This window comes from Sparus aurata, chromosome 11 (assembly GCF_900880675.1).
Source record: "Sparus aurata chromosome 11, fSpaAur1.1, whole genome shotgun sequence".
Classification (NCBI taxonomy): Eukaryota; Metazoa; Chordata; class Actinopteri; order Spariformes; family Sparidae; genus Sparus; species Sparus aurata.
In genome coordinates, this window is record NC_044197.1 from 22553948 (window position 1) to 22579168 (window position 25221).

The 25221-nt window shown below is 41.0% G+C and overlaps 1 protein-coding gene across 1 annotated transcript; it reads right to left on the reverse strand.

The window, feature by feature from the left end:
• Positions 1–216: 216 nt before the first annotated feature.
• On the reverse strand, positions 217–24781 carry pla2g4ab (phospholipase A2, group IVAb (cytosolic, calcium-dependent)). The gene is made up of 19 exons (XM_030434413.1): positions 24431–24781; positions 21878–21992; positions 20134–20215; positions 19805–19953; positions 19520–19633; positions 18952–18989; positions 18227–18371; positions 15722–15858; positions 15123–15345; positions 14697–14811; positions 12549–12686; positions 12363–12452; positions 10786–10851; positions 9239–9369; positions 8978–9089; positions 7997–8181; positions 6973–7162; positions 5656–5813; positions 217–3011 (listed from the first exon to the last, which is right to left on the reverse strand). The coding sequence occupies exons 2-19, from the start codon at positions 21893–21895 to the stop codon at positions 2853–2855; spliced, it is 2250 nt and encodes a 749-aa protein (XP_030290273.1). The 5' UTR covers positions 21896–21992; positions 24431–24781; the 3' UTR covers positions 217–2852.
• Positions 24782–25221: the final 440 nt, after the last annotated feature.

Here is a 25221-nt window from a genome sequence, read left to right on the forward strand (position 1 = left end):
GAAACTAACACTCACATTTCTCATGTCTGTGGACACAGTTACAGTCTAACACGGACTAAAATTTACATGTGATATGGATAAAAAAGAAAAAAGGAGGAAACAGAAAATGGTGTAACTGTGACCCAGCACTTTTTTCCTCAGCTGCGTTGTTATTTCGGGCGTGGGGGGTCTGAAGGAAGAAGGAAGGGTGTTAAATATTTGACATTACACACAAGATAAGTTCTCTCATTTATTATGATCCTTTTAAGATGCACATAAACATTATATTACGCATGACATGCTTTGCCAGTTACAATACAAACAGTTAATGACCAGTGGAGTAGTTCTGTACATGTCTTGATTCCCTAGAACTGACTGTTTAGCATCTGACACATTTGTAAACATTATCAAAGATCATAAAAATATAACATTTAAAAAAAAGTATGAGAAAATAAAATTTCTACAGCTTGTGTGCTTCTATGTTAACTAACCATACGCTACGAAAACAAATGTAACAGGATAGCTCACAGAGTTTGACAAGATGTCTTCATAAAATGATTCATGTTTGTTTCTTTGCCTAATCTTTGAGTATTTATTCTGTCTTAAAGGAGTATTTCAACATTTTGGGAGATATGCTTGTATGTTTTTTTTTGCAAAAAAAAAGGTGTTAGCTTAGCTTAGTTTAGCTTAAAGACTGAAGACAAAGGGACACAGCTAGCATGGATGTCTTCAAAGTTCAGAAAATCTGCACCTCTAAAGCTCATAACAGGTTTTATCTTGTTTGTATTGTTAACCATTTTCCGCTTTTGTACATTTGGACAAAGTTAGGTTAGCTGGCCCCTGTTAGCGGTCTTTATGCTGAGCTAATGAATGTAGCCAGAATTATATTATGGAACCGGACACAAGGGCGCCGCTCATCCTTACTTTCTATTTTGCCACTCATGGTATTGCAGGGAAAATTTCTCTCGCAGTCCAATAAGCATTTTTCCCACAGAGCACCATTATCAGAGGCTTCTGTAAAACTGTTGACAGCGCGTCTCAAACTGCAAACAAGACTAATTTGGACTATTTGTGTTGTATATTTTTGATCTATTAAGGTTTTATATTCTTACAACCTACCTTGAGCCAGGAAAAGTGATTTATGTCATCACAATGTAAAGTCTAACGGCAGAGCAGAAAACAGCAGGCGGTGCCAGCAAGCAAAACTCTACTTGCGTGCATTCAACGGGCTGCATAACCAGTGAGCAAACCCGTAAGGCGAGCAATTCCTATTAGACTTAATGGGCGCCACTTTGCACTCGTTATCTACTTCGGGTTTTGGCTCAAAAAGTAAGGACAGCTCATTCAACTTTAGACACAAGAGTGGTATTAAATAAAAAAAAAGTTAAATGTTCTCCCCCAACACAAAGAGAATGCTGTTAAGACATGTAAAAATGCAAAAACACACAAATGATCTGCAAAAAAAACCAAAAAAAAAAAACCATATAGGCAAGTTGCAAAGGTTCGTCGGTCGTGAAACCCTGCAGCAAGACTACAGAACACGAAGCCTGAGCATATAGGCACCGGAGGTGCTTCAGTGTAAAATTCCACTGCTCTGTGTGCAGCCTTTGGGCCCCTGCAGGTATAGGTGTAGTGTGTCAGATTCCAGGCCTCCACTGCTGCAGGTGTAGGTGTAGTGTGTAAAATTCCACTGAGTGCCGCCGAGAGCCACCGTTTTCAGCTGTGAGCAGGTCTCATGATACGCCCAGCTTTCCCTCGCTCTGACCTGCGCTCTACTTTGTTGTGCGGGGGCTGCTCGAGGAGTCCTGCTGCAAGTTGGGTTTGCAGGTGGGAGGGTGAAAAACAAACTTGTGGCTGTATCTCAAAAGACAGCCTGAAACAACATGGACAGGAAAATAAACACACCTTTATCCCAATTGAGAGAGAGAGAGAGAGAGAGAGAGAGAGAGAGAGGGGGAGAGCAGACCGTTTCTATGGTATCAAGTTTTGTTTTTCCAAAATGGTGGCTTTAATATGGGACACTCCCTCCAGGGGAGCAGGGAGTGCTCCTTCCCTGTAGGTGGAGAAACATCATTGAGATGTTTGAGGTATCCAGACGGGGCACACTTGGCGTGTGTAGGAGTTGTCATTAAACAAAACCAATGGTTACAAGCTTCTCTTCCATGTTTTCGAACACGATTACATGTTTAGACGAGCTATCCAGTGAGTAAAAACAATTTCTTTGGATGCTTCGCAGTCGCACGTTACATACGGTTCAGAGTGCAGTACAGTCGAGGCTTCTCACAGTGCATTCACAGAGCTCAATGCAAAACTTAGTAACAGCATGGCTGCGAGGAAAGGTGCAAATGCAGCCTTTTCTCTAGACTGCATGAACTGAAGCCACAAGGTTTCCCGCAAAGTGTGAATGTGGCAACTGGAGGAAAAAAATTCATGGGATGCAGAAAAGTGACATTTCTTTCAAACACGAAGAACCAGGAGTGCACAAAAACGCTCACAAACAACCTCCTGTTGTTTTGTGATGGAGCCGAATGTTGCTGTATCGATCCAGTCACGCTGCAGCGTTTCATAAGTGTTTTTCTCCAGTCTCTCTCGCAGGCCGGCAGGGAAAGGCAGACGTCAGCTGTTTGTGGTCAACAGTTTTTCCCAGGAGCCACATGGTGCTCATGAAACCAGACGGAGATTCTCTATCCGTTGTATGTGAATGTAATCATAATGATTCTACTAGTAAACATGAAAGTCCTTTACACAACTTAAAGAATGGTTAAAAGAATACAGAAAAGGGATCGACACGATAGCATTTTCCAAAAAGAAAATGATTTACTTTCAGACAAAATCTACGAACAAATCTGCTTTATCAATAGTCTTAGATCAGGCTACTGGGTATCCTTTCCCAAGTGATTCCAGGGTTTTACCCGAGGATCTCTATTGAAATACTTCCTTTTCGGGATCTCACTGAGGGAGAAGGGACGGGAGAGGCACGAGGGATTCTCCTTCCGGGCCACGATGCATTCTTTGATGGCTTCTTTGATCACCTGCAGGGAACAAATACAGGGGATTAAATCCTAAGTGCCATAATGTATCAGGCAGTATTGTGTCATCAATGAGGTGCAGCGATCAGTAGCTCCGTCAACGTCACAGAATTTAAGTTTCTTTACTTTTTTTGCTTTATTGCTGGAGCAAGTTTTATCTATGACAGAAATCCATTTATCATCATTGGAGAATAAAACACAGGTTCTGGATTTAGAGCAGCAGACTTAGACACGGTCACTGCCCATGGCTTCTTCTGACCATCCAACTTGACCAACAGTAGGGAGGAAGCGAGTCGGGTTAAGAGGCATGCTAACCCAGGGTTAGGGTTATGATGGATAAATGGGTTTCTAACCAAGCGACGTGAAATCAGAGAGTGATGTGCCAACATCCTAACAGAGACCTCTTCACCTCAACATCCAAGATCCAGGTTCAAGCTGTTGACATTTGGATGTATGATTGGATTCAGACCTTTGTTTTGATGACCAAGTAAAGGAGGATGGTCAGTCATGTTTCTTCCAATATCACTTTATTGAGTGATTTACCTGCTGAGATCAAGTTTGCTAAATCACTGCCTTTAAAACAGTCTTTTTAAAAAAAATTGATTTAAAGAAGAGGATCTTTACTCTTTCTCTGAGTTTTGATCTTGTTTCATTTGATATATTTATATTTTATCATTACTGTTGCTATCGTTACCATGTATCTGGACCGAAGTGGTGGACTGTCTGACAACCCGAAACCTAGAGTCACGCCACAGGCACCTCTAAAAATGCTGATTGACACCACTTTAAATATAAAACAGCAGGATGCCAAAACTCGTTGGAAGTCTTGTGCAGAGGAACGTATCTCTCTATTAAAGCAAGGAATCTCTGTCTGTCTGTCTGTGTGTGTATGTGTGTGCCTCAAATATCTCTGCGGATCAGGATCAGACTGACCTGAGACTTTTGACATGGCTTCGCATTTGTTTGGACTGCAATGATACCGTTAATAAATTATTTCATAAATGCTTTACAAATTCCGCGAGCATTGTCCACCATAGTCACGTGCGCACCAGAGCCAATCACTGCAGAGCTCAAGCCCACGACATACGTTAAGAAACAAGCTGATTTATACCTGCAGCGGCGCGAGGTGGACCGGGATTTTGCCGGCGGTTCGGTCCCGTTCTGTTCTGGGCATCTAAACTGACTGTTGTGGATTAATGAGACTAAACGAATCCGGACCAAGTCTGTTCGGGTCTGAGGAGATCCGGTGACGCGCGGACAACAAAGTGGAATCGGAATCTGTGGATGTTCGTGTGTAGCTAGCTGCTAGCCCACCCACACGGCCCACCTCCCGAGTCGACGCACCGGACGCACCGGCATGTCCAAAACCGGACTTAGGGTAAATAATGTCCGCCACGCTTTTTCGCAAACATTGCCATCACGTTTGCTTTGTGTCTGGTGCAGGAAGAAACGGTAAAAACTGGCTTTTGTCACGAAAGTGTCCAAGCAGCAAGTTTGGTTGTTGAGGAACGGGAAGTTGTGTGAAGGACGCCGGCGGTGATACAGACAGCGACAGAGATGGCGAGTTTTGAGAGTTGAGAGATTTGTGACATATAGCGTGTTTGGAGTGTATAGTTAGTATGTAATGTAGTGTTTGGTGTAGTGTGTTTAGTGTGTAGTGTAGTCGTTTTTTTGTGTTGTGAGTCAAAACAATCAGGGGACGGCTGAATGTGGAGCAGGCAGGAATGAGATGAGGAGCCTGAGGCATTGCCTGCATTTAAATGTAAATAGTTACACATAACTTTGTAAATTTCAAAAACTTATGCACAAATTTAGCAAACAACAATTTATATTTGCATTATAACTGATGCAATTTGTTCATTAAACATATTTGTGGTTTTCACAGTAAAAAATTGAACCTTTTCATACTCTGATTTTATGTTATTTTGTGATTTTAGATCCATAGTGTTAATATAATATGTAAAAATAAAAAACACAGCCTCATTTGGCCATCCATGAAAAAGCTACTTAACCTCCCACTTTTCTATAGGAATACATGCTTCCTACGGGCAATGCACTAGTTTAATTAATACAAAATGAATCACTTTGGTGTTGCTGAGAATATTTCTTTCATATATCAATACAACTTGATGGATGTGACATCAAGCTGGAATGTGTTATTTCAGAGATTTATACATAAAGTATAAATCTGACTCACCCAAATGACCTACCAGTGAAATCAAAAGAAGTTGCATAACAATTAAATCCTTTCTCAGCAGGGAAGTGACTCAGATACAGTGAGTGAAAGTCAGTAGGACCTCTCATAGTAACACACCTACTGTAAGCTAGACAGGACTTGTATGTTCCGGTCTTAGTCGGGCCTTTGGGATTTGAAATGTTTGATGTTGCCCAATAAACTGATATTTGTGTAGTGACAACACAGAAATTCAAAACTTCCCATTTGACCACACAGAATGAATCGAGATTAAAAATGAATGACTGGAGGCATTAAGGGAAACCAATTCACAAGTTCTGAATCACTTTTTAACCCCTTCATCAGTTTTACAAACTGCAACATACATCACTACTGTTTCCTGTTGTCTGAGGTAAGCAGCCTTATCTACACAAACTTTGGTTCCTGTAGACAAATCACAGGGGCAGAACTGACCTCCAGGTTGTTGAGCGTGTTGAACTCCATCAGGTCGTGTAGTCTGGTGAAGGCCTCGTTGGAGTATTGGAAGTTAAAAGTGGAGAATGGTGACTCGGGGTCATCAAAGATGTCAAAATCAGCCATCTCTTTCTCCTTCTCGGTCTCTCGAGGAACGCCTGTAAGAAATAAAACAAGTAAGTCAATAAGTTTACTCCACAGGGATGAAAACAGAGTTGATATTGGGGACAAAAGAATAAGATACATGTTGAGTTGATCTCAAAAAGAGCAGCTCGACGTCTATGTATCAGTTTCTTTGGAGACTGCACGACATGACGTGTGCAGCTAGAGTTTCCCTGTCTGTAAGTTTTTCCAATTTCTATTTTTTCCAAGTCCACGGATTAGTATCAAAGTTCACTCATGACCTAGGAAACAATCCAAAAAAGTGGTCTGGATTTTATTGATAGATGAGATTGCTTTGGGAAGGTATGTTTTATTTCTTACAGGTTAGGCTTTTAACCCAACAAAAATGGTGAGGAAGTTTTGTTTTTGTACTATATGATACAGCATATTTCTACTTTTCCACTCAAACTTTAAATAGTTCCTATAAACATTCCTCTGTACTAATATGTGGACTATTTTTTATGCCAAAAATGAAGTTTCCCGTAAAGCTGAGGGGCCATATGCAGGAAGAAGTCTGGAAAATGCAAGCATACAGTAGGTAAACGACAGGAAGTCCATTTATAGTATCATTTCCTCCTGATGTCTTTTGGTTTGAGTGCAAAAAGCTAATGTAGCATCCATAAACAGACTGCGGAAGCATGTGGGATGATGATCTACTGAATGTAAAGAGGCAGGGGCGGAGATGTACATAAGCGGTGTGAGTATGTCTTTGTATGGCTCATGATATATGGCCTGTTTACACACAGAGCTCTCCCACTGGAACGAGAGATTCCCTATCGGCACCTGGCTCCTTAAGGAACCATAATTCACCCGAGCAGGTCATAAAACACTGAACACACTGTGGTACATGTCCGCACACACTCGCACTCAGTAAACTGCAGGCATGCTCTTAGTCAGACGCACCATTCCCGCCATGAGACCACAGTGACCCTGAGCAGAGACTTTTTTTTTACTGGGGTCACTCGAATGAGGGGCCCAACTTTATGCTTATGTCTGCTGACTGAATATGGTTGAATTCCAGCGAGCAATTTCGAGGAAGAGGGGCCTCATGCACCAGGACGGTAAACCAGCAATATTAGAATAATAAGACAAAGAGCCTTGGCATATTTCCTTCTCACACATGCTGAGGAACTCTAAACATATGCACATACTTACCAGGTGCCTTGAATGTCCTGAAGTTGATGTTAACCAGGACAAAGTGGATGACGGTCGGGCAGTTCTTTTCGCCTTTTTTTGGTTTGAAGACGTAGCATTCCTTCAGGCCCTCGCGGTCAAAGACTTTGGGGTCGATTTTGGGGAATGGGAGCTTGTTCATACGAGCCCACTTTTCTGCCAACAGAAGTTCCTGCGGCACACATTTACAAATGAGGAAACATTAGCTTAGGATTCCCTGCTAATAAGGATCAATTTTGAATAGTTCGTCACCAGTGTTGGGGCTCGTTACTGAAAAAAGTAATATATTACACATTACACATTACTCTCCAAATAGTAATGCCTTACATTACATGAATACTCCCCGAAGAAAGTTATTAGTTACATTACTAGTTACATTCTTTCTACTCGCTCTATAAAATTGCCTGCGATGGAAGGAGAACATACAAAGAAGGAGAGTTCTTTAGGCTCTTTATTACCATTAAGCCAACAGGCCATTTCTTGAACAACCAACAATCAGATGATTTCTCTGTGTCCAATGTTGTTCCTTAGCAACAAGCTTTGTGTGTGTGCGTGCTGTCTCTGTAGGTGCTTCGTTAAGTTTGAGGTAGTGTCAGCAGCGGTGGAGAGAAGTTTCCAACACGGGCAAAGTGTGCACCTTACAGTCAAGTTATTTTCCTTATGTTCAACAAATTCAAACTAATGTTTGTATCTCCAACCGTCAAAAGTGGCTTTACGCAGCGGGGTGTCTTCAGGCAAGTCGCATGCAGCAGCATGCTCTGCCCGTGTTGTTGACGCTGCCGTTGTTGTCCCATCTCCCTTTGCGGGTGGCGACTAACCAACCGGTGATGGTGAAAGATACCTCGTGCCAAACCCCAACCAATCACTGTTCCATTATTGACGGCCCCATTATTGACGGCCCCCGACCCCCCCAACGGTAATGCCTTACACTACTCGTTACTGAAAAAACTTTGTAACGCATTACACCCAACACTGTTCATCACTGTAAAAAGAGTCAGAGGCTGACCTTGAATGGCGGGCTGGAGTCGCTGGGTCGTGCAGAGAAGTCAAAGGAGATGATGAGGTCGATGCCTCGCTGCTGCCGCAGGAGGAGAGGGTAGGGAAGGTTGTAGGTCAGGCCGCTGTCCACAATGTGGATCTTCTTACTCTTCACATCCAGAGGCTCGTAAATACGATCAAACTCATCTGGATCTGAGAAAATAATACTGCATGAAATATATGATGCAAGAACATAATCTAGACATTTTCTTTGTCGGCGCCTAAATCCTTGTTCCACATGACTTGACCTGACGGATTTAGCTGGGAAGTGACTCACCTACGTGTTCAGTGGAAGCAGGGCTTGGTTTTTCGGTATTTGAAAATTGTTCAAACCGCACCTTTCATATCAGTAAAAAAAGCCCGCCCAACAAAAACTATTCTCTCTCTCAGATGCATTAATACAGTGTTTTCACGACCATCGACTTTCTCTTCCTCACGGGTAGTGGAGACTCCTTCACTGACGCTAGCTACCTCTTGGCTAGCAACGTTAGCTGTAACGTTAGGTTTCTGGCAGTCGTTTGCCTCTTCAGCCTGACTGAGTGCAGCTGCCTGATCTGACGTAAAAAAAAAAAAGAATGCCTGAAGGTATAAAGCCCTTGTCAGTTTCCTCTTTTTCTGCTCCTTTCATGGCATCCTGAATAAGCATATTCTGTAACAGTCTACAAATAAATGAATAAAATGTTTATATTTGTTGTCTTGAGAAGTATTTAGAGTATTTTGGTTCTAAATCTCAGTTGCTTATATAATTGTAAATATGATTTTTGTTTCTCTCCATGGGCTCCCCTAGGGGCCGTGGCACAAAAAGCTTTCCCCTTTTACTTATTCTGCCGTTTGAGAATGCTGCAATGAATATATGTATTGTGCTGTGCTATTTTTCATTTCCTTTACTGATGCCAAAATCAATTCCAGAAGGAATGAATTCTTATTATTAGTTATTTGTCTATCTTACCTGTGACGGCGTCCACCTCCTCATCAGGTGTGGTGGCCTGGCACGTGACCTCACTGACTGGTGAGAAAGGCATGTTGGTGTTCAAGTTCAGGCCCAGCATGAAATTATGAACCTGGAAACAAAGTGAGATCGATTATGGATAGAAAAAAAATGCACACCGTGAATTTGAATATAGGAAAAGCAGTGTGTGAAATGTGAATGCAGCTGGAGGACATGCAGCTGTAATTTCACGGTTTCGTGTGAATGAACATTTTCAGGTACCTTCCCGGCTCGGCCCTCTCTTGTGTTGAATAAGGCGGAGTCACTGAAGAGCGACGTGAACATTCGCTGAACCCAGCTAGCCTGAGCCGTGCGATGGTACTCGTCCTCGGCCTCCTGGTTCTCTGTCCCACCTGAACATCAAAATAATGACAGAGAAAATACCGTCAAATTGTGTGTAACAAAAAAATGTAACAGTGGCTCAGAAAACAATCCTCTTCTGTCAGAAACTTGGGAGAATTTGCAACTGAAATGCAACTAAATCAACTGAGGTTACTTAAAAGCCCAAAAATTCAATGCAAACTACATAAAGATGACAAAAATCCCAGCACACAAAAAATTCCAAATGTTTATTGTTTATTAATAACTGTATTCCTTCAGATGGTTTTCTGTTCCTACATATTATCAAACGATGTAAACTATTTTACAGTCCTGGAAAGATGGCAAGGGCAATTATTGTCAAATTTGGCTGTAACTGCAACTTTCCTGTTTTTTCCGCACAGCTCTTACATCATAATTTCCAGCAGCAGCTGACAGCTGTTTTGAGTGAAAATGCTCTAAAAGTCAGATGTTTCCCTCAGTGGTTGGTGGTGACCAAAAAGAAAGTGAATACTGGACTAACATTTACTCCAAATTAATGATAATGTTCTCTATAACTACTGGATGTTTGAAAAAGCAACTGCTTGCAAAGAAGATCACCCCAACAACATAAAAGGTAACAATATGTTAGTTTTTCTATGGATCAAAATATCTTTGTTATGGCCTCTGTGTAAATAAGTATTCAAAATTATGATAAAAGTGTGTCACTCATCTTACCCAGCCACTCCTCTTCCTTCCTCTCATCCTCTTTCTATTTATAGTTTGCCATTATTTCACTTCCAACTGAAGCTCACACTTGCAAAGACTTACTTTACTTCCTAAAACTCAGCTTGTACATCATAATTACAAATTCAAATCAGAATCATTAAACCAGAGAGGTTCAAAGTGAAAGCTGAATGCATCATCGCTCTTAAGTGGCGGCAGTAGCTCAGTCAGTAGAGACTTGGCTTGGGGACTGGAGGGTGGCCGGTTCAGACCACAATATGGAAGTAGACTGGTAGCCGAAGAGGTGCCAGTCCACTTCCTAGGTTACTGCTGAGGTGCCCTTGAGCAAGGCACCATGCTCCCCGGGCGCTGACATAGCAGCCCACTGCTCCTAGCTTGTGTGTATGTGTATACTTAGAATGTGCAGCTAGTGATGGGTTAAATGCAGAGGACAAATTTCGGATGTGTTTACATGTCTGACAAATAAAGATTCTTCTTCTTCTTTCAGCAGCCACCATGGCTGTTCTGAAGTTACTGAGTCATGCCAAAGGAAACATTAGCACAAGAATAAAAAAAAAGAAGAAAGTGTGAAGGCGTTAACTTTCTCTCAAACCTAACACCTTGTCAAAATGTTTACCGACAACATTCTAAGTCACACATCTGTATTGCACCATAGCAAATGTATTTATACCGCACAATGAGGTGTCGGCTTTCACCCCGTATGAATCATGCATATCTTCGCTCACCTTTACGTGGCTCCTCGTCATTGTCCAGGCTGTCCTCTCCAACGATGTGCTGTGGTTTGATCTGCTCTGTAAAACACAACGCAGCTTCACTCATCAGGTTACAATTTAAAAAGCAAGATTATCATAGCCATTTATTAATGCTGTGACAGAATGCTTTGTGAAGCTATGTGACATTATCGAATTCGCTGTCTATTGTTTATCTGCGAGAGAAATGCAATACACCTGACAAACTAATGCATTCTTAAACTGGGTGGAGATGTTCTCGGTACTCTCTGACAGCCAAAGCATTGTCAGAGTGCATCTGATTGTCTTAAAGGTCACCCCGAACAAATGCGTTCAACCAAAAACAAACATTCGATGAGCTGTCGGGATAGTCATAAAAAGCCGATACCTTTCCCACCGCTATGGTAACATCACACACATACACACACACACACCTGAACAGAGGTAATGTTAAGTTGTTTGTTTTTAGAGGTACGAGATAATCAAAAGACAATGGGGCTGCAGACACGACCGCGGATGTCAGTTTCATTAGAGGGGTGTTCCATTAGAGTTATGGTTTTATCAGGAAATCACCACAGACTAAAGACAATGGTGTCATTGTTATGGCATGTATTGTCACGTGTACAGTAAGGATGATTTTTCGGACACTGGAAATTAATCTACTTCCGTGGAAAAATCTACTTATTTGGAAGTACATCCAAGTATATAAATATGTTTGCATTAACATAAATACAGGTACATTTATTAGCCTGAACGTATTGCGACATTGTGAATCAATTTATATCATTTTTGATTTTTGATTTTTTTTATTGATTGACAACTGGCAAAATTACACCAGTGAAAAATTATGATGAAGACTGAAAGTTAATCAGTCGTGGGTAAAAATATAATCCAATTGTCCATTTGGTGGCTTTCCAGTAGCTTTCAGTCATATCACATGATCTTCATCAGCAGCTCAGAAATTAACTCTCAACCTCAAATCTGACCAAACACAGATGTCCGGACATTAGAGCTATAATATGTGAGATATACGCATTAAAGTGTCTTAAACAACGAGACCTTTCTTGTATACTTTGTTGAGTTGGTTCCAACAATGTTCAAACCCTGGGGAATCCCGTGAGTTTATCAAGGTTATTGTGTGTTTCATCTGGTTGCCTGACATCATAACTTGCAGGTAAACACAGGAAACACCTGATGATATGTCAGAGAGTGAAGACAGATGCCAGGGAACATGACTAAACGTATTGTAATCAAAGATTCTTGTGTCAAGTCCAATAGGTTTTCACTGGCAATGGTGACTGTTTGACAAAGACGACACTGCTGTAAGTCCCATGTTTCCACGCTACTTCACAATGTCATCGAACTACATCTTCTGCTACTGTTTGGAATCTGATACACAGTATTTTATTTTTGCTCAAAAAATGGAAAATTAAACATCTCAGCCAACTCCATCTGCCTTTAAAGATCGTGTGATATAATGGAAAGCAACCCAACAGCCTCTAAATGAACCCTGTGGCGACATTTTTCATCAATCAAACAAAACACATGTCGAAAGAGAAGCAGAGAAAGATTACCTAACTCCTCCTCCATGGTGCTGCCGCCAACTGTGTCTTTGACTCCCAGCACTCTGTTGAACAGAATGGAGAAGGCGCTGCCCCACACACCTGACACAGTAGAAAAATACCGTTAGAGGCTTCACTCACGTTAAATGGTCAGACTGTTGTGGCGAGTGTCATAGAGGAAAAACGTTTTTTTCTCACCCATCAGAAAATGAAGAGGGTTTTCCTCGTACTTCTTGACAGCCGTACCCATGAAGAACTTGCTTCCAAACAAGTCGGGCGTCATGAAGGTGCCGTACTTCGCCATTCCAATTTCGTACGGGCTGAACTCCACCCAGTCTGCGGGTGGAAACCTCAGTGTTATTTTTCACAAGGAATATAAAACGTCTTTGGAACCAGTGTTATCACCACAGTCATCAAGTACACTGACCACACTGCTCACTGTGTGGTCAGTGTGTATTTGTGCACTACATCACAATCTACCACTGATAAAAACAGTTATTGCATTAAAATTAACGAAATGATCAAATCATATTTCAAAAGCAGAGGCACTGAATATAAAAAATGTTTGCTTTTAGCAGCCTTGGAGAAGATGACTACTGTTACTTCAATATCCTGGGCAAAGCGTTCCCTCGTGCCTCAAAAAACATACTGTTGATTTTTTAGCATGAACTATTTGCAATGTAAAGATATAGTGGAGTAATGGCATTCTCCTCCTCACTATGTGTGCTGTAATCAAAACTTCTGTGCTCTTTGTTTTAGTAGCAATAGCATGGTATCAAGTCTGTGCAGGTAAGTCAGTCCCTCTCTCTCCTCCCCACATCCATTTTCAATATGGTGGCCTGGTAAGAAATGTTCTCATATTACAGCTGAACATTTGGAGCAAGCAGTAGACTGTGTAGTACTTGATTCATATACAATCAACACTTCCCGATTTTACAGTTTTATCTAAGTCTTGTGAACAGTGTGTGGTCAGTTGCCTTGTGTGTATGTATTTGTTTTAGTCTGAGATGCCTATTTTCTTGGGCTTCATGGGCTTATGTCTGATCAGACAAAGTTCAAAACTTGATGTTTTGTCATTCTTTCAACATAAAATTAAGCAACTTCCACTGTAGTCAATGGAGCTTCCTTTACTGACCTCCCAGTGAATATGGCTTGACATCGGACTGGGACTAAACACAGCCTCTGAGAGCAACAGATGCCAGTTTGAAGAGAGGGGATAGAGTACTGAGGTTCTCCACAGTGGCTACAATCAGGACTATGACGACATGTGGCAGACGAGTGAGAGAGAGTCGGACAAATCGACATGTCGGGCCTCAGTATTTTCACATCTTACTCTGTGAATTGAGGATTTATTTAAACCAAACCAGAAAGATGAACCAAGACTGTTTGATTCTGTTTATTTTGAGTGTGAATTAGGTACCTTTTTTTAGGATGAGTAAATCAGGCAATTTAGCTCCTCTCAGTTCGGTAAAAACAAAAGAAACTTGAATTAAGACGGTGTACATTTGTATTTCTCTGCTCAGTAAGAATATTATCATTCTCAACATTTTGGGAGTTTATTTTGTTTACTTATTAGATTTAGAAGCGAACTTGTGGCTATTACATCTCCTGGCTGAAACTTGCATTACTAAGTGGTATTAAGAAACAGCATGGGACAGGGCTAGCTAATTAGCATGCCAACTACAGTGGACATCTCACAAAAATGTCTTTAAGTACCACACAGGAACAAATTAAGTGTGAATTATCATCCAATGAATGAGAATTTGAAGATTTCATTGTAATTGCAGCACATAGCTAAAACATGCTCAGTCATTCTCCTACTCATTGTTTTTAGAAGAGCCCCAGAAAGTTCCTCAAAAGGACATCACCTTGAACTTGAGTTTTGCTGTAATATGAGAGTTTTCGTCATTGAAGCCAGTGCATAGTGTATACTCACTGATCTGTTATGGAGACTTTTTTCGGTTCCTTTTTTTGTATTCTTTATTGCAATGTCTGTTCCACTGAAGTGTTGTGTACAGTTTCTATGCAGGCTTCATCAACGATGAGGAAGTACATACAACGCGGAACAAACCCAGAGTCTATCATGCCTTTGTGCACCCTTCTCAGTTCCTTGATGTGTCACTTAGCCGTCATTAGATTGCACGCCGACGTGCAACGACACCAACACTACGTGGTTGCCGAGCAGTAATATAAAGACATGAGTAATGCTTGGTTATTTTGCATTGAGCCAAACTTATCTGATCATTTCTAGTTATTCATTACATATGCAAATTAGCTCTCGGAGGGACATGGCGTAGAGGGAAGACATAATTTAACATGAGGATACACACAAAATGACATATTTACCTGCAAACATGAGCTCAGAAACATCTGGCTTGACGTGCAGACACGTGAAGAGAGGAAGGGGACTCTGAGCCTGGTTTATTTTCTCCTGGATGCTACTTAGCTTGATGTCCATCCTCTGGTAGAGGGGAACACAGTCTGTGAATCATTTACACTCACACTCTGCAGGTGCTGGAGGTGGCATTTAATCAAATCATGCATGTCATGGTTATGTGGAATTTTAAGAAAGGATGTAAGGAGAGAAATAGCAATGAAAAAAGCTGACAGGGATGTCAAAAGTTCAAAAGAAGAAAAGAGGAAATGAAACACGAACTCTAGGGAAAAAAGGAGGTCAGACTACACATGACACACTGGTTAGTAAAAATGAGATAAAGAAATAAGGAATCCCATCTGAATTAAAACAAAGACCAGCTGTCAGGCGGCTCTTACCGCAGGAATAAGCGTCTCTCCTATGAGCATACCGAAGATATCGGTAAAGGTAACAGGCTGCCCTGTGGCCTTTTTGGTCCAGAGGGCCTGGATGTAGTTGGTGATGTGTTGGGGGAGCAACAGCCTCAGCGGGTTACTGCTCACTCTGTTCATCAGCTCCTTGTTGATGTCCTTTGGGCCTTTATTTGGAAAATCTGGGTGAGAGTAGAGACTAGACATGTACCTACAGGGATAAAGAGAAAAAAAACAATGTGATATGTTGTCAGAACATTAAATACATGCTTAAAAAGTCACTCGGGGTTGTGCCATGTTTATGCAGGAGGTACTTTACTTGTAAGGAAGTTAAATCCATTCAGTCATTCCATAAAAATGAAGATGGCGACTGAAATAAACCAGAGATGCTCGCTGGATGCTTCATACCAGCAGAGGAAAGCAGAAATGTTTGCCAGAGAGGGTAGGCGGCAACACTGAGGTTCAGTCGGAAAGAAAGAAAGGACCAGAGAAACAAAGAGGAAAGATAAAAAGTGTCTTTTGAAATAAACAGGTCAGTGAAGGAGAAGGTGTAGAAAGAGAGGAGAGAAAGAAAAATGAAAGCTGACCATGTGGATCCAGAGAGGCCGGCGATGTATGTGGCACAATCCAGGACCCCAGACTCAAATAGGGCTTTCATCACACCTGAGAAGCCGACCATGGCACGGAAACCACCTCCTGAGCCCGCTATGGCGATCACTGGCACCTGAAATGCCCAAACCAAAGAGTCATGCAGTGAAGAAGACGGCGGCAGAGGCATCTTTAATCTTATAATTACATACTACACAGCTTAGGGTATGAGTCTTGCATTCATTCTTTCAGGTTGAGTAACTTCCCTCTTGTGCCTCCATCCAGTAAGGGTGCCATGCCAGTTGCATCACACCTTTGAAACATTTTTAACTTGAGCCTTTGGATTTTCAACTATTTCAAAATTCTCATTGTGAAACATCGCTTCCTTTCTGCAGAGAAACAGACCCTGTGGTGTGTCATAGTCACTTCTGACTACCCTGATTAAATTCCACGAAAAGTCTTCCTGGGTAGGGAGTTGAGGGCCGCTGTAGCGCCGTCTTAGGCAGAAGCTGGTTATCTCATTCCTCTGGAGCTTCCGGTACAAGTTAGACATGAGCAGGCCTGGCTGTAGAAGACAGCCAACCCCAATGCCATCAAGCCAAAACCACACTGGCGAGGAAAATAAAACTTTGCTGAACTCAGAGCAGAGAGCTTTTTGGGGGGCTTACTGAATGGTTTGCTTCCCAGTGTGAGAAATGTCAAAGTGTTATTAAGAGCTGAGCGCGCAATGTGTGAAAAATGCATGACGGCTCTGAATTTAGCAGGGCAGCAAGTCTCAGTCGAGTTACAGTACGGAAAGACCTCGAAGATTGGCATTTGTTTCCTTCTTCACAAGTAAATGTTACATATCATAAGAGTGAATCTGTATTAGAATGAGAGATGCCACAGTGTGCACACATATCACATCCATCATTCCTATATGAGTGTTCGATGTTGAGAGGCTCCAGCAGCTTAAGATTGGCCAGCTTACTTATGTGCATCATATTATTATATGAGTGTAAAATATGTATTGCGTCCGCATTTGACGTCTAGACTCTGACTAAATCGCTCCCCACAAGAAAATGCCAAGCTTGGCACAGAGCGGAGCGAGGATTGATGCTATTAACTTTTCCTACTTTGAGGAATGTCGACAGGCGGATGTCGGGGTGGAGGTGGGGCTTTTGATAAGCTGGACATAACAAAAGAGCGGTGTAGCTTAACATTGTTGCACATCTGGTTCCTTCAGCTGAAAGTTTATGAGGTCTTTAAGTTGATTATCGGTTATATGCCTGGTCTGTGGTCACCACAGGTTTTAAAAAATGATTACACGTTTTGTTCTGCGCCATGAAATGCATCATCAAATGGCACACAACTGAATAATAAAGCACTTACATGTCTTTCTAAAGAGGTTGTCATGGGCATTTAACGTTGCCATGCAAAACACAGAGACTCATCTACACTTGTCCGTTTTTACAATTGTGTCATGAGACATTTATGTCATGCAACCGCAGTGTATTCAGTTAAGCCACGCATTAGCTTTTCACCTCTAGTGATTAAATTTCTGCTTCGAGTGGTGTTCATCTGTGAAGATTATTTTGCTGAACAAAACATGTAATTATCATAAACTTTTGTTTATGACAAATGCTAATTTGCTAGCCTACAAAAATACATCCGCGCTAAACCACTTTATATCGACAGTAGCACGGGCAGCAAATGATAGCATACCGTAGCTTTCAGGTGAGCTGTGAGCTAGCAGGCTAGCAGTAAAAGTGTAAACTGAGCACTGACAGCTTAAGCTCAACGCCATACCTAAATAATGTAGCTGGCATGAAGACTGGAATCAGGAGGAAATAGGTGGCCCGGTTATGTTTGATGGTAACAGACAATCTTTGTGCAACAGACATTAGCAACTACCATAATGTCTGCTGGTTGTAGCTTTGTGTTTACATCTGTGTAGACTTTGTTTTTGTACTTTGTACTTTCGTTTTTGTTTTTGTAATCAGAGTTAACATGTTCATTAGGGAATTGTAGATGCAGACGGCTGCTGGTTGTAACTTTATATTATTTCATTTAAAGCTTTTAAAATGTTTTTTTTGTAAAAGATAAATAAGATATCAAATGTTTACAAAGAGCTTTAGATATGTAGGTCAACCCGAATGTTTTAACAGAGCCAAATAAGCTGTTTCCATTATTCATGCTAACCATAGCATCAAGCTAAATTTATAGCTTTAACTTTTTGCTTTATATTTGATGAACACATATCACATAGCACCGATCAACTCATAGCAAGAAGCAAAGAAGCATATTTACGTAGCATCTAACTCTTCCGCTACTGATCAAGCCAAACTGAAATCTGAAAAAATTCCTGCTGAAACTTAACATGACACATGAAAGAAAAAAAACAAACATTAAATTCTACAGCCTTATATGTTGTAAGGTACAACTCATACAAACTGTGTGCTTGATGAAACTATCAGCTCACAGTGTACTCGAATGACTGTAAACAGTGTCAGCTCTGTTCCCACCTCGTCTGGAGAGCTGGGGAGGAAACGAGGCTTCTCCATGTCGAGCAGCTTCTTGATGCCCAGCATCACTCTCTCTCTGCGGGTCTGTCTGAACTGCTTCTCTTTGTCACACAGAGCCAGGCTGAACCGCAGGTCCAGCTTGGTACTGAAATAAACATATGATGGAAATAAAGTTTAGTAAAACAAATTTATTGCGGGAGGGCAAACCATAACTCTTGTTTTACGATCCTGCCGAAAGGCAGATAGAAGATATAGTCTTCCTGTGTATATAACACTCCTGATGATATCGAAACTTTTCTATAGGTCAGATAAGATCAGCGTCAGGGTGGCCTGATGTGAAACACACCAGCACAAACAAACAGTCATTGACTCTCACCATTTTACTCACCTTCTCATTATATCTAGTAACCCTTCAGACATGCATGGAATTTCTAAATCCTCCCACTTACCCCTATACAGTGAGACCATGGGAATTATGACGCACTATAACCTCATATTATCTTACACAAGTATCCTGTTATTACTGAGTCAGAAACTTTTTCTACTTTAAGAAACTGCTTTAAGTTCAAATTTTAGGTCTTCGGGTGAATTCCTGAGTATTCTTAAACCTGTTGTGTACTTGTACATACAATAAGCCCTCATTCATATATAACTGGTATTTCTTAAAACCAAAATTTAAAGTAAAGTAAAACTAATGAGTTTTTGACTGTGATGGGGATACGTACCAGATCTCGAGCGACATCTCTAAGTATACTTTGGTTGCCTGTCAAAACAATGAAATGTGTTGTTATTGTCCAGTTAAGAAGGAGTAGATTTAACAGGCAAACACAGAGTGTCACAAACAAAATCAATAATGTGTGAAATCAGATAAATAAAAATATATGAAATAATATAGGAAGGCATAGATAGTAATGTTACTTTAAACTTTTTTCAAATGCAATTATTTCAGAGTAGAAAAAATGGAATTAATCACTTTACACTTGTTTAGAACTTTATCACTGAATTCAAATGATATCATTAACCACCAAAAGTCTCCAGCTGTTCTTTTCGCACACTCTGTACACACGCACTATATTAGATTGTATTCATCAAATATATAAATATGTTTACTTTGTTTATTGTAATAATATGACATGTTATTTGTATATTTTCTTGTAATTGTTCTACATATCTTTCATTTCCTAGAAACTAGAAACTAGAATTGCAAAGAATATCCTGTCAGTTCTTTGCATGTGCAAAATGATTTTATAATGATGAAACTACCAAAGAGCCTGCTGGGCTTGAATGTCTTACCTTGCCAATGAGGAAAGACTCCATCTTTGTCTGGCCTACTCTGAGCTTGGTGATGTCATAGGACGCAGTCCCAAGTGTCTCATCCATCACGTAATTGGCGTCCATTAATGTTAACTGAATGGAATAAACATGTGCAGTTGAATGATTAAAACATTTCAAGATGTGTTTAAGGTCAGCTATCGACCCATCATCAAGATGTTCTACAATGATGAATGTTAACAAAACTTTCAAAAAAAAGGTTCTGATCATAGTTTCTGTGATGATACTGTGAAATAAAGGTCCAACCTCCAGGACGTTCTGTTGGTTGGGGTCTAATATGAAGCTGAAGGTCTCGTTCCATTTTGGGTTGATGTCGTTGTCTATGTGCTTGGTCCTCTTTCTGCTCTCTGGGGCGGTTGGGATGAACAGCTCCACGTATGGATCCGGGGTGTCCACTGCACACACACACATTCAACAGTGTTACTGATTAGCAGGATCCCAAAGTATTGATGGGCATTTTCTCCACATTAAAACAACACCATTGATTTAGTTCTACATACAGTACATGCAACATGTTAATTAATTATGTTAAAGTCATATGAATAAGGACAAAAAGAGGACGTATTTAGACTCACACAAGTCACCCAGCGCTCCCTTGGTGACACTCTCGGCTCGAACCACTGTCACTGTGAACTTGTGAGAAAATTGCTGTTCCACCTGTAGCACAACATTCATTAAGCTCAGATTGGCTTCCTCATCTTACATGGGAAAATCAGTCCCACCACAGCGATAACAGAGATTACAAACACAAATCATAAAGGTATCTAGGCAATGACGCATGACAAATGTGGGTATGAGAATATCTTGACTTTTGGCTGGTCGACACTGAACTGTTCTCCTGAGTTACAGCACAACTTGTGATTTAAAGAGTCATTTTGTTGTTGTATGGATCAAGTACCATTAAAATACTAAACAGTTCCTTCTGGGACTTAAATGTAGGTGAAGTGGGAAAAGACAACTGTACACTTTATAATAGCATCATTTCTGTTAGGGAAACTGGTAACTGCCGTGATAAAATATCAATATCAGTGTTTTTTATCCCTTCTACATACCTATTCAGATGCATGAACTTCGCATATCGGCCGATAATAAGTACTGATTTGGTATCAGTGCATCAAAACATTTAATATCTTAATTTTGTGGAAGTTGCTTGCCCTTTATTAATATTGTTACTTACCGATAATGATTCTATCATTTTAGAAAGAATCAGAGGCATTACCAATACTGGTACATTTCAAGATTTGTTCTCTGTCTCTTTTAGGTTCCTGACCTAAAACTACATTATTGTATTCTAGCATCGGTGAGAGTATTTGTCATGATTTTGAAAACATAATCTATAATCTATATGTAAGAAGGCTTCAGGGGATATTCCCAAATTTTCCTTTTCATTATCTTACTGAACCCCCACAGCTTTGGTGGCAAATCATCGCTGCATAAAATAACACATTACATCATCACAACACACACACACCTCGTTCCCGATACTGTACCCTGCAAGATAACCAGCCTTTACAAAAGAACTGAATCATTTTTTTATTTCTTCTCTCCTCTAAAATTTTTTCTCCCTTGTATCCTGTAGTCTTGTTTTCTGCAACTGTACCTACACTGAAGTACCAGTAGGTATCTCAGTGAGTACGTTATTGATACCTGGTTGATACAATGAAATTACACTGTAATTTCACAGGCTTTATTTTAAAGTGTGACCAATTACTGTAGAGGGTTTTCGCTATTGTCTCCACTCTCCTGAGTTAAAATAGGGGCATCATTAGAGGCAAACAGTGTTGCCTTTGTCCTTCGTAGATATCCATCACTGAACCCACATGTTGGAATAAGAACAGAAGATGTTTTGCATTTTTTCTTTTTTGACATCTGGTAGTACTCACTGTAGTTTTGAGGTGTGCCCATTCATGAAGGACATAAGTAGCTGGTTTGTAACATACTTTTGGTTTCAACTTACCACTTTAGAGCTGAAAGTGTGACTTTTAACACATGTAAAGCAGTTATACAGGGCGGTGAATTCCGCGATTAACATGAGCGATCTCTTGATAATCTCTAGCCGCCTGAAAGAACCCCAAGTAACCCTCATCCCCTGCTGCAGTGGTAATGGAAAGAGCCGTGCTGTTGCTGCAATATCTGTGTCAGTTGTTTGTTTTTTTGCTTCGGAGCAATAACAGTTAAATTTATATTATTGTACTATTGAGTCACCAGTAAACTAAGACATGCAATGGAATGATTTGCACCATAATCAAATCAATTGTCATTTTTGTTTAAGCTTGGCTCTGTTTTACTGTACCTTCAGGTCATTATGCTAATACTCACGATTATATTGGAAGCCATTTTGAGTTGTCAGCTGAGTTTTTCTCAGGAAAGCCTTTATCAAGATAGGATCTTAAACTCAGGAAAACATCTCAGTCAAGAACTGGAGCGTAGGAGCCTGGAAGATTAAACAAAAAGGCTTTCATCAGTGCAATTTAAGGAGTACGGCAGACTATTAAAACACACTCTTCCACACTCAGTGGAATGCATGGAAAAAAAATGTGTTGTTTTCTTAAACTGTGAGTCCAAAAGTGTTATAGAAGTGCAATGCTTGACCCGCGGACTACATTACCCACGATGCAACTAAGTGACATCACCGGGGTCAAATAATCAGATTACATGCAGCTTCCTCTAGGGCCAAAACTACTTTTTTTCCACATATGCAGGAGTACACACCAACACCTGTAAACACACTTTCATGAATAAAATCAGTGGATTAGAGTTGCCCTTTAAATGTATAATGCTTTGCCTTTAACACTGCTGGTGTGCCATTTTCCAGGAGTTACAATGGTTACATCTAGTCAGGCATCATAGCTGGGCTGCAGCTAACACTTTTTTCATTATTGATTAATCTGTGGTTTATTTTCTCAATTAATCGATTTGTTGCCTGGTATATACAATGCTTTTTCAGTTTATATTCCTTTTTCTTCTGTGAGGTATATCGGTTCTTGTGCATGTCAAAGTAAATTTAAACAGTCCAAAGTCTGTCCCAAACGGGAGCTCCTCTCTCCCAGACAAACACCCAGCTCCTAAATTACCTGAATACCCATCAGTAGTTTAATGACGTCACCATGTCCCACATTTGCATAATGTATGCCCATATTCACGACAGAAGTGCAGCTAACTGGAAACTGAAAACATGACAGAGCCGACCAGAGACACATGGGCAGTACTGGCTCAGGTGTGTGTGAGCTGACCAATCAGAGCAGACAGGGTCTTCAGGGAGAGAAGACCTGAAATAGACAGGAGCTAAAACAGAGCCTCTCACAGAGGTCTCACAGAGGGGGAATACAGTTTGAGAAAACCTCTTTTTTGTTGTTTTTTCTTTTAGCATTAAATACGTTAACTTTTCTAGAAGTAACCCAAACTAAAAGTATGAACCTGAAAATGAGCAGGATAAGTCTCCTTTAATAATTACTGTAACTTCTTGAAGGAGGATGAAGCTACCTCTTCTAAAAGCCGCAGCTCTGCTATTAGTGAAGCATTTTGCATCTTGACAGGGGTGAGGGGAAGTGTGGTGAGACACAAACCCATAACTGGGGGACAGGGCCAATAGCAGCCCTTTATGTGTGCGCCTTGTAAAGTGCACCGCATGCATATGAAAGAGAAAGATGACAGTAAGAAGGAGATGCGTCTCTCATGTTGAATGCGGCTGATTTGACTCAACAACGATGGTGTGTTTGCAGAAGAGGCGGTATTTTTAGCAACATTGAAGCTTCTTGTTGAACACACACATGCTGATAAGACATTTGCATGCAGAGAGAAACAGCGTGCGTGTGCGTGCATGTGAGTGCGCGCGCGCGCGCGCGTGTGTGCTGGTGATAGCATATCAAGGTCAGCGAGTCTTTTCTCAGCTGTTCACCAAAGCGTATCATTACTGAGGGGACTGGGCGCACGTAGGGACTCCGTGCGTTCACAGGACTGGTCACGTAGTTTGGATCAGTGGTCCAATTTCTTTTCTTTTTGTTTTCTTTTTTGTTGAATATGCCAGTTCACTCTGCCCTTGTTCTGCAGCGCACAAAGAGTGCATGCATGAAGGCTGTGTGAGTGTGTGTGTGTCTGTGCGTGTGCCAACACAACCCAGAGACTTCACGGCAACCAAATTTTCATACTAGGGACGCGACATGTGGAAGAGGCACACATTATGCAAATTGCACTGGGTAATTATAGGTTTTTGAAGTCATACAGTAACTCTACTGTACAAGTGACGTCCTGCCCGAGACTGTAAAGTTAAACTATGCCTCCGTGAATCACTGGTTTTCCTAAAAGAGACGGGTCATTACAGTCCCTGGAATCTAGCCTTCATTCAGCACTTGCTATAGGGCCAGTATAAACAGGTTTTGCCTGATTCTTATTCGCTGCTCGGAATAAGGTCAGATCTGACGAGGCCTGATGGTGTGAGATTACAACATTCAATGACAGATAATTGTTATTACTTCAGATCATGTCGGGCAATAGAGATTATAGTGTAAGATATGAGTCTGCAGTGGTGTAAATGTAGAACACGACATTGTTCGCCTTATTTCAAAACACGAAATCAGAAAATTGTTCATGAACGTGGAGACTTCCCTCTCGTACGCAACAAAACCCGCTCTCTTCGCTCTGACTTGTCACACATATCGTTAAATTCGGGCTTTTAGCGATTGGATTAAGAGTGCGTTAGTGTTCTCTAGGAGCTGACAATAGCGCGTTTCCAGTTTCCTTATATTCTGAGTTGCGTAAAGTGTTCACGAAGACGCCAAGCCACTGGCACCGACCTCCATCTCCAAACTGCTCCTTTTTTTGCAAAAAGCACACAACACCATTGCTTGAAAAGAAAGGAGAATGGAAACATACCTCAGCCGGAAAGCGCAAGCAACTCACAAATCCTGAAAAACGTGTCATGCTGATCGAATATATCTTTTCCACCACCGCAGGACTGAAGGGGGAGGAGGTGCTTGTCTGCTGATGTACAGTACGAGCTCGCGGCGGTGAGGAGGATCGTAGAGTTCAAGCTGAGTGGGAAAGTCTTACAAACACAAACTACACGGAGACGCCAAAAATAACTTTAAATATTAGTTTTAAATCCGCGAAGACGGGAAAGAGTTACGCAAAACTCCGGACGAGAGTCATACTTTTTACTCAGCGGGAGAACGTGCAGCCGACGACTCCTCTCCACCTCACCTCTCCAAATGTGCACCAGTGAGCAACAGTGAGTCCGACAGGCGGGAGTAATGAGCGCGTTTCAAAGATTTAACAAGTTTTATGAATAAACTTTGAACACGGCTCCTGGTCGAAAGAAAGCGTTTTAGTCAAAGATTCAACTTTAGGTGTGATCTGCTGGTCATCGTGCCTAAAGTCTTAATTGATTAGGAGGCTCTCTGGGATATGACTGGATCCGTGGCTTTACAGGTTTCATACAACGTGCCAAGATATTTGAATATTAATAATTTTACCACCTCGTCTCGAAAAGAACCTACATTAGCAGGTGATTAATCATGAATAAAATAGTTCAAACACGTTAAATGTCTCTTCATGTTTGCTCTATATGGATATGTATACAGGTGACATATACATATTATCACACATCATACATATATATAGCCTATATATATATATATATATATATATATATATATATATATATA